Consider the following 11169-nt stretch of genomic DNA (forward strand, 5'->3'; position numbering starts at 1 on the left):
CATGGCATCATCGTATGGGAGAGGGAAGCCTGGAGAAAGCGGCACAATGAAGTCAATCGAGGAAGAGATGAGCAGGTTTGTTTGCATGATGACTTTATCATACGTTAGCCTCTTCCAGTTTCTCCTCTATTTTTGCAAATACACTGTATACCCTTTATTCAGACCATACCGAAGTGCAGTGTCTTTTTCAGCGGCCAATATGTACAACGATTACATCAGTCCCATGTATAGACATCTGCGTGAGGCAAATGCAATTTTGATGCTCTTGTGACATGTACAATGTTAAGCTGTTACATCACATGCATAACATGGTGATATGACAGCAACGCATACAATTTTAAAATGAGCCTGAGCCTTTAATAATTTTACTAAATAGCTTTCATGTTGGACGAAGGGTTACTAGATTACTACGACATCACTGCATATGCATGATTTGATGGTATTTGGTCGGTCCGTGACGTGAAATTGCTTAATTTCATCTTTAATTTAAAAGACAAAGTTAAATTTAAAGAAGCTGGATTCAAAAACATTGATTTAGTGTCGGCAGCTAGCAGTAGCAGTAGTGGACTGGATCTACTGAATCATATGTCTCTGCTAGCTGCTCTGGGCCCCCATCTTATAATTTATATAAAGACTTGTGATTGATTCAATTCAATCACAACTTCACCAATGTTTACGATTGAATGCAAATCCATCTTATAAAAAAGTTATGATTGAAATTATGATGGAGAACTGCAATCAATCAATCACAGGCTGCGGTTGATTGCAGCTTTCAAGAGATTTGTGATTGATTGATTTCTATCACAAGTTTTATAAGACGGGGCCCTGGACTCTATCAACTATTGTTTGTGGTGGTCTATTGTAAAATGTATTAACAACTCTTATTGGTGCTCGCACCAAGGACAAGGTAGGTTCCACTGTGCCCAAAAAAGCATAAAGGTTTCTACACATTTAGCAGGCAGTTTTTGGACAACGGTGTGGTGGAATTATGGGCGGCTTGCTTTAGTAATTTAGTACAATTTGTTGTAACTTTATTTCACCCCCAAGAAAAAAAAAATGTCAACAATTTCTAATGATGTTCATTAGAATATGCAGCAATGCACTTGACCATAATGATAGCCCAATGACCAGACACTGTGCATGTACAATGTACATTTACATGCATTGTGTAAGACTGTAGAGACATTCAATACAAAATAATGAGATGGATGCTTTCCCAAGTGTTAATTGAAGGATCATTTCCGGGCATGTGGTCTACTTGTAGGTTCATTCTTTGTTTGAATAGGATTGATGAATCCCATAGATTTTTATTCAATACTCATGGCATGCGTTATGTCGCTCTAAAAGTGAGTGAAGTGCCCCTAACTGACTGAGAAAAAAGAAAGGTCATTTGTAGCGATATGCCCACAAACTAACTCTGCACTGGCTTATTGAAGGGACTCAACCAGGGATGGTGTGATTTAAAGTCTAATCAAATGTCTTGTTTTCTGAAGCACAGCTTTCCTTCACTTGGCTTGCACAAAGCTAGTTGAATAAAAATGTAGTTTGGTTGTTCCCCGCCTTCTGCGAATCATCAAACAACAAGCTTGTACATCCCCCACCAAGTCGTTAGCTTTGGAAATCTTGCTGGGATACAATATTGTGAAATACCGTATGTCCCCCCAAAAAATTACAACGGGACCCTCCACATTGATATCTTTAAAGATAGTGAATCAATCTATACAAATTCAGGGTATGAAGCTAGAACTCATTGCCCACATCTTACAGAAAACCCCATTTGATTTGCTTCAGTGGTCAAAGAGAAATGAGGAGTTTTGTAGAGGATGTCAGAAATCTCTTCCCTCCAAGTTCTGTCTATTCAATTGTATTCACACATAAAAAGCAGCGAAGTGCTAAACTTGGAAGAATCAGACTCATGACATGCTTTACAACAATCCGCATATCTCTGTGACTGCTTAACCAAATTGAATGGGGTTTTCTGCAAAATAGAGCTAAGATGCTATATTTTAAGACTCTGAAGTAGCATTTAGACAGTTTAATCATATTTGGTGTTATCAATGCAAAAATCTCATTGTTTTTTTTTTTTTGGGGGGGGGACATACTGTACTTTAGGTTAATTGTGTGAATCATATGTTAAGAAATAAAGACAATTGTTCACATACTGCATGAAAATTGTTCAAAGTATTCATCACTATGTCTGCTGTTCTCTTGTGTGTAGATTTGAGGAGGAGATCCACAGCCTCACACAGGAGACTAGTGCAGGCGATGGAGGAGCCCCGGGGAAGAGGGCCCCTCCAGGACCGCCGGGTGTGCCCAGAGCTCCGGGATTTCAGCCGAGACAGGCGGCGAGAAACAGTGAGTCAGGGTGGCAAGCTGTCCATAAAAATCACTATTAAATTTGAAACAATGATAGTAAAAAACATGATATTCATGACATACATGTACCTGGCATACATACACACTTGTAAGATCTATTATTGCAAATGTATGCAATTTACATGTAGTTGACCAACATGACAGAAAAAAAAAGAGAATACAGAAGGGAGAAGTGAATTATCATGTTGGCTGGGACTCTTTTGTGAGATTTTTGACAGTATTGCCCTGAAGGAGACTGGTTGTAAATTCTGTTTTCAATTATTGAGGTGTCAGATGCCATTGGTAATTGGATTGATATGAAGCTTGACATGGCTGCAGTAGATACGGAAGGTTCATGATAGGTGCATAATGTATACCATACAGGATTTGATCTTTATTTCCATTGACTCTATAAATCATCATCAATTCCTTCTTCACAATCCCCCTTACCACTCTCTGGGAGCTACGTTGGCTTTTTGATGTTCTGCTACATGTGGATGGGTCTGTGATGATGAAATATATGAGGGCACTTGAAGCTGTCAGTCAAAATCAAGAAATTACATTTGTATGTGTGAAGTGAAACATCAAAGATCACAATATCTTGGCTTCCGAACAGTCCAACCAGGTGACAAGACAAGCTTTATTGTACATGTATATGAATATTTGGTTCAAATACTTTTACTTGTTGCGTAATTCTGTTTAAATCATATTTTTGGAAAAAAAAGCAAATTGTCAAACATGCGACTACACTTATTGTATGACTAAGAGGAAGCTACTTAAAATTCTTATTACTCAAAATGCAAGATTTAATTTCTATGAGTGTAATTTTGGTCAGATTCCATCCATGGTAGTGCAGATTCTGCTTAGCTTATTAATGCTTTGTGACTTTATCTTAAGTGCTCATTCCCTTCTGGTTTCAATTTATGATATGAAGTTACACAAGTTTGTAAGTTTGTGTTTTTATAAATCCATTGTTGCTTACTAACTTGGCAGTGTCACAGGGAATAAATGCCCAGAAGATTTTTTTTTTTAAATTTATTAATGTAATTTATTTAAATTAAAAAAAAAATGATAAAAGGATATATACACAAAGATAATTATGTAGAACTCATGTCTACATATTATATTTGTGTGTCTGGCACAAGATCGCTGAAATGTAAGTTGTAGTTCCCAGAGAAGAGATCAGTTTGTTCTATCAGTTCTCCAGAGAAATGTAGCAATGAAGCCTTATGAAGGTATATTATTCCATCTTTACTCATCTTTATTTTTTCTCTTACTCTGTGCGTCAGATACAAATATGCCCTCCAAGCTCACACGACCATCTGGCCCTCCATCAGGCAGGCCAGTCTTTGTACCCCATCAAATCAGGAGTGGCCATCGTCCCCCTGGTGGACCCCGGTTTCCCAACCTCCCCCCTCCCCCACCCCCACCCTCAATGGGGCCGATGGGACCCATGGGGCCCATGCCTGGTATGCGACCCCCAGGGCCTCCCCACCCTGGCATGAATGCTGGTCCCCTTCCTCCCCCGCCCATGATGCCTGGGTTCCCCATGCCACCAGGGCCCCCGGGATTTCCTGGTAGCGGTCCTCCAAAGACAGTGACCATATCGGCCAAACCGACGACCTATGCTTCAAAGCCCGTCCTCTTCAAGAAGAAGAAGGAAAAGAAAAAGACTGAAGCAAAGGAAACTCCTTCATCACAAGAAAAAGAAGGTGAGTTGACGTGATCGAAGGATGCAATGAAGAATGCTTAGATCTTAGAAGATTCATCTTTTATACTGATTAGGTTTAAGCATGACCTGTGATTTTTTGGCCAGTACATCTAAATTCCCATCAGGTGAGTATGCATTAATGTACCTCAGTTCCATTTTCCCACATTTTCCATTCGTTAGGAGTGAGTAAAAAGACCTTTGAGTTGCACAAATTTGATGATCCCAGTAGATGCAAAACATGGTCTGTGTGCATACCTGGTATTTAAAGGTTCTCTTTACCTTTGGGAGCAGTGATTTAAAAAATTTTCAAGATACCACATTTGATGCATATGTGTAGGTCTGTTGTATCAAAAAACATCCTACCTCAAAAAAACAAAAAAAAATTAAAATTCCCAATGAAGCCTAAAATATAAGGAGATATTGATTTTTCTCAATAAACTGTTACTGTAGATGGTTTAGTCTGGAAACATTTTATCATAAGTATTGTTAATATTTTGTGCATTTAACAATACTTAACATCAATTATAAGGATTCCAATTTTATTAGTGGTTATTTTTGTCCCCGCCGAACGAGTTCGAGCAGGGGACTATGAAACGGGCTCCTTACGTGTGTGTGTCCGTGTGTCCGTCCGTCCGTCTGTCTGTGCGTCCGTGTGTGATCAAAATGTTCAATTTGCTACTTCTCTGTCATTTATGAGCCAATTTTGATTCTGTTTGCTTTATATGATAGCAATACATGGGAGCTTTGAAACTTCTACACAGAATTTCAGTTGTGACCTTTGACCTTGACCTTTGACCTATATTGTACATTTTGCTTCAAAATGCTACTCCTTCGCCATTTCTAACCCGATTTCGATTCCGTTTACTTTATATGATGGCACTAGGTGAGGGCTTCAAAACTTCTACACAGAATGTCGACCTTTGACTTCTTTGACCTTTGACCTTGATTTTTGACCTGTATTGTACATTTTGCTACAAAATGCTACTCCTTCGCCATTTCTAACCCGATTTTGATTCCGTTTGCTTTATGTGATGGCACTAGGTGAGGGCTTCAAAACTTCTAAACAGAATTTTGACCTTTGACTTCTTTGACCTTTGACCTTGATTTTTTACCTATATTGTACATTGGCTACAAAATGCTACTCCTTCGCCATTTCTAACCCGATTTCGATTCCGTTTGCTTTATGTGATGGCACTAGGTGAGGACTTCAAAACTTCTACGCGGAATTTTGACCTTTGACTTCTTTGACCTTTTACCTTGATTTTTGACCTGTATTGTACATTTTGCTACAAAATGCTACTCCTTCGCCATTTCTAACCCGATTTTGATTCCGTTTGCTTTATGTGATGGCACTAGGTGAGGGCTTCAAAACTTCTAAACAGAATTTTGACCTTCGACTTCTTTGACCTTTGACCTTGATTTTTGACCTGTATTGTACATTTTGCTACAAAATGCTACTCCTTCGCCATTTCTAACCCGATTTCGATTCCGTTTGCTTTATGTGAGGGCACTAGGTGAGGGCTTCAAAATTTCGACACAGAATTTTGACCTTTGACTTCTTTGACCTTTGACCTTGATTTTTTACCTATATTGTACATTGGCTACAAAATGCTACTCCTTAGCCATTTCTAACCCGATTTCGATTTCGTTTGCTTTATGTGATGGCACTAGGTGAGGACTTCAAAACTTCTACACAGAATTTTGACCTTTGACTTCTTTGACCTTTGACCTTGACTTTTGACCTGTATTGTACCCTTTGCTACTAAATGCTACTTCCGGCGGGGACATATATTACGCACTGCGTAATTTCTACTTTTCCTTGTTTATCCCTAGCTCACAGTAGTATTTTAGGACTATTTTAAAGCACTAATGCTGAGGTTTTGTTTCATGTGCAAATAGTAAATTATGCCTTTAATGTGACATGTATTCAGGCCAGTTATTGTGATATCTAGATTGAATTAGGTCCCAATTTTCAACTAGTAATCCTTGAAGAATAAAATGCTCTTGTGTCTGATAAAGGTAAAGAATATACCCCTGTCTAAGAATAAAGGAATGGTATATATTGCTGGTTGTCCCAGTGGACAACATTCTGCCATCTCATCCCCCCCCCCCCCACCAAAAAAAAAAAACAAAAAAAAACAAAAAAAAAACAAAAACAAAAACAAAACCAAAAACCAAAAAACAACACAAACAAAACAGGCAAACACCCAGAATTGAAAAAAATTCCAGGGGGTGTTTCATAAAGCTGTTCTTAAAGTTACAAAGGACTTATAAAGAATGACTGGTGATCAGTTCTTGTCCTGAATTATTGAAATTCTGATAAGTATCAGAACATGTTCCAGTCATTCTTTCTTGATAAGTTGTCTGTAACTTTAAGAACAGCTTTAGGAAACACCCCCCTGGAATTGCTTTTCTTTTCCACATTTACAATGTAGTACATACAGTAGATATACATACAATGTACATTATGATTGTTTTTATTTTTTTTTATTTTTATGTGCCTCTTCCAATGAGTGGAATTTTAACCCGTGAATGTATTGCACATATCGTCTGTTAAGAATGAGAAGGGCTTTAAAGTTGTCTTGAACACTATGGATTTTGTGATCACTTAACGCCCTTATCATTCTCAAGCGATGATATTTTGCAGCAGTGCCATGTTCTGAAGTGGGGATAAGTTCTTAAGCCACTGTTTACCATTGGGTTATTAAAGTGGATACTTTTCTCTCTGCTCCTCAGTCCAACCAGTGGCAGAGGCTCCAGCCGTGTCCTCCACAGTACCATTGCTCACACCACCCCCTCCCCCACCTATGATGAATTCCCAACCGGAGTACATTGCCCCGCCCCAGACACAGCAGTCTCAGTACCTGCCCCACCCCAGTGCAGCTGATCTAAGCCAGCTGACGCAGGGTGGAGGCGGGTACGAGCTTGGTTCAGCCTCAGAGCCGCTGAAGAAGAAGGAGAAGAAGAAGAAGTTCATCAGGACGGCTGCAGGCATGACGTGGGAAGACGACAGCCTTTGTGACTGGGATCCAAGTGAGTGCACAGTTTGCCCCCTCAGAGATCTGAAGGGGTGTCAGAGTTTGCCCCCTCAGAGCTCTGAAGGGGTGTCACAGTTTAGAAAACTTAGAGCTTTACAGAGGTCATACATCCAGGGTATGGATTTGCCCCAAAACATCCACCAAACGTTCTTGAGAATGTCTCGAAATTTACGCGAACAGTTTGCTCAGAGCTCTGAAGGGGTGTCATATTTTGCCCCTCTCAGAGCTCTGAAGGGGTGTCACAGTTTGCCCCCTCAGAGATCTAGAGGGGTGTTACAGTTTGCCCCCTCAGAGATCTAGAGGGGTGTTACAGATTATTGCACCACTCTTCTCTAAGTACTGTTAATAGGGTTAGGGTTATGATAGGGTTTTAGATGTAGTTTGATATGACGATTACGATTAGGGTTAGGGTTATGTTTTTTGGGTAGACTTTATGTTTTGCTTAGTGTACACATATTTCATGGGGGCAATTGTTGCAGGAGCAAATGTCATGGAACTGTGTGTGTTATCTACAAAAATTATGGCTACAAAATAAGTTCTTCCAAGATGCAAGAGCCAAACCCTCATGAGTGCTTCCCCCCTTTCTTTTTCCCTGGAATATTGCGTCGCAGGATTTTTTTTGGTTTTTTTTTAATACTCATCATGGGGAGGGTCGCATCAAATTTTAAGAAGTGACAATACAATAGTGTGCAGGGATCTTGTCATGTTCACAGTCATATGGTATTTGAGTTTATTTATCATATTTATTTATATTTATTATTTTTTATGTCAGATGACTTCAGACTTTTTGCCGGCGACCTGGGGAATGAAGTCACAGAAGACACGCTAACAAAAGTCTTTGGCACCTACCCGAGCTTCCTCAAGTGCAAGGTAAGGTATAGGTGGACGAGGGCCAAACTTAAAGGGGGAAGCTTCCCCAAATATGTGGATTGAGTGAATGCAGCAGTATCAGAAGAACACATCCGTGATGTTTGGGGAAAATCAGACAATCTGTTAAAAAGAAAAGGTGAATTTTCAAAGTATCATTGCTACCACTGCTGGATGAGAAGACTACTACAGTTTGTGACATCACTGTGAAAACAATGATATGAAGAATATAAAAGAGAATTCAACATATTTTCATTATTGTAGCATTAGGAAAGTAGCTGCTTGACTAACTTCATATAAAAAAAAAACAGCCAAATAATATTCCCTTAATATATGATGATAACAACTCCAGGGAACGTGCACTTTCATAAGAATGAAACTATTGAATTCTCTCTATATTTTCATTACATCCTTGTCCATTCATGACATCAAAAAGTATAGTTGTTTGTTCTCATCAAGCATTGGTCACACCTTTTGGAGATATCATCCGATTTTCCTGAAACATCCCTTATGTGTTCTACTAATATTGCTGCATGTACTCAATCTCCATGTTTATTTTTTTTTTCTCCTTTGACAGAGCTTAAAGAGTTACAATGGCCTTCTTGCATCTTGCCTGTCAACTTTATGTGACACACAAGATGCCCCAAAATCCTGGTTACCGTCCTCAATAATCTGCAGGTGTTATCCAGGTGGCACTATGATTCAGTAAACGTCCAGGAAAGTTTGACAAAATTGTAGTATAGCATAGATTACCTGGCAGGAAAAGCATGGCAAGCATGGGATAATCTTTGGAGAGCATATTCTGTGTTTTCTTTCTGGTGAAAGTTTGAAGTTTCAGCTGCAAATATTCTCTGCTCAAAACGGGAAGCTGGGATCTGAGAGGATGTAGTAAACGAAAGGTGTAAAATGACACTGGTACTGTAGACCATGCAGAAGAAGAAAAAAAAGTGTGTATTTACATATGTGCATGGGTCTACTCTCTGATATTTCTTTTATCATTTTCCATACCTTACAACATATACATGTAAGACTGAGTCTTTCATATTAGTCGGCAAAATATCATAGTTAGCATGTTTTGAATACAGACACTGTACTCTTAAACGATGTGTACATGTTTTACTAAGATACCTTGCATTTTGACTTGACCATAAAATACCATGAGTAGATGTGACTCTGCATTTTTTTGGGTGAATTTCTGTTGCCGTGCTCACATTTTTTCAATTTAATTCTTCTTGATTCCACCCAGATTGTCCGAGACAAGAGGACGAATAAGACCAAAGGGTATGGCTTTGTCAGTTTCAAGGATCCACGGGACTTTGTACAGGCTATGAAAGACTGGAATGGTAGGTGACGCAGAGAACTCATCTGTTACAATGGACTCCTGTTATAACGAAGTCCTCGGGACCAGAAGTTTTCTTTCGTTATATAATTTTTTTTTTTTTTGATAACCGAACAAATAAACAATGCAAAAAAATGGAGAGGATAATGTTGTGGCCTTAATTTGTAATTTGTTATGTATCCATAATTTCATTATTGCTGTGTTCATTATAAATGGAGTACATTGTACCTTATTCTGCAGTATTTTATACTGGTTTCTTTGCAAAAAAAAAAAAAAAAAAAGTGACTCCGTGGAATATACTTCCTTTGGAAATTGTATTACTGCTTATGTCTGTTGCAGGAAAGGTAAGAATAATAATTTTCCACCAAATATATGCTTTTTCAGTCCTCTAAATACTGCCATGCTGTTAACAAGGTTGGTATCCCAGGTCATGTAAGAAGTGCTTTGTTATCCAAGTCTCTCAGTTTAATTCAGTTGTTTACCAGGATGTTTGCTTTGTTTACCAGCAGGGGGGTGTTTCATAAAGCTGTTTGTAAAGTTACGAACGACTTACGAGCAACTGGTGATCAATTCTTGTGCTAAATTGTGAAAATTCTGATAAGTATAGCACATCAGAACTGATCACCAGTCGCTCGTAAGTTGTTCGTAACTATACGAGCAGCTTTATGAAACAGGGCCCTGGTACATGCTTTCTAACATTTTCAGAACAAACATACAAAGAAATATACAGTATATTACATGAACAACATTTAAATGACATATTAAACATTAGACAAACAACATTTGTCCCAAGTTGAATTATTCTTTAGTTTAATGTCAGGTTCAAGTATGTGCATATGTGTCACACTTGGGTTCAAATCCCGATGGAATTCTATTTTCTTTGCTCATTTTTTTTTCCCATTAATAAAACATCAAATTGTTAACATTATAAAACAGAGAAAATATTATTCGACTTATTGTACATCAACATTAATAAATAAACATACAACTGATAACAGTGAACTGATACCCGTTATTTATTTCTATGTGTTGAGGGTATATTGAAATGATACATAGTAATCCACAAATCATTTAATAACTGGATAAAATGAAACAAAGAATTGAAATAATAGAAAATAGATATTCTTACTTTGATGAGTTTCAATCTCTTCCAACTCCTCAATACAGTGAATATTGTATTGATCATAAGATGGATGGGTGTCAATGGCTACAATGAATCAAACCTTGTCTACAAACCTCATCTTTATTACTTTTATTTAAATCGACTCTACTTTTCTCCCAGGTTTGGCTTCAGGAATGGAATATGAAGCCAGATTGTAGATATTTCCCATGATACTTTGTGAGAACAAGCAGGGGGTATTAAACACATTAATATCTTTTAGTGTGTAGATCTACACTGTTGATTCAGATGACTTCTGTAGTACTTTGTATAGACTGATCAAACATTATGCAGTTTCAGCTTTGGCCAAGATGTGAGCCTACTGCTTTTGTAGAGACACATTCTTAAACAAATTGGGAATACGGGTAGACCATTTTAGTAATGTATTCAGATTCCATGCATGTTTTGTTCACAAAAGTTGCCCTTAATAACCACAAAGCTTGCTGGATGCTTGGTCTTACACAGCAACCAGTACGCGATTTCTGGGTCAGGAACGTAGTTGGAGGGAGTAGGTGAATGAAATACTTTGTAAACCAATTCTCTCCCTGGTTTGGTTTCAGGAAAATACGTCGGCAACCGCCCCATCAAGCTGCTCAAGAGTACGTGGAAGGACCGCGACGTCGGCTCCGTGAAGAAGAAACAGAGAGAGAAGGAGCGGCTTGGCCTGCGATGAGATGCTGGTCGCCATGCCAACGGAAAA

General features: G+C 38.5%; 1 protein-coding gene across 1 annotated transcript; it reads left to right on the top strand.

Annotated features, from left to right (window-relative positions):
- LOC139736540 (uncharacterized) lies at positions 1–11169 on the top strand. Its single transcript, XM_071647290.1, has 7 exons — positions 1–75; positions 2219–2355; positions 3645–4067; positions 6803–7099; positions 7877–7974; positions 9218–9314; positions 11030–11169. The coding sequence occupies exons 1-7, from the start codon at positions 2–4 to the stop codon at positions 11140–11142; spliced, it is 1239 nt and encodes a 412-aa protein (XP_071503391.1). The 5' UTR covers position 1; the 3' UTR covers positions 11143–11169.

This window comes from Diadema antillarum, unplaced genomic scaffold (genome assembly GCF_040938485.1).
Source record: "Diadema antillarum isolate AM-2024a unplaced genomic scaffold, OU_Dant_1.0 seq00000651_RagTag, whole genome shotgun sequence".
In the NCBI taxonomy this organism is placed as follows: domain Eukaryota; kingdom Metazoa; phylum Echinodermata; class Echinoidea; order Diadematoida; family Diadematidae; genus Diadema; species Diadema antillarum.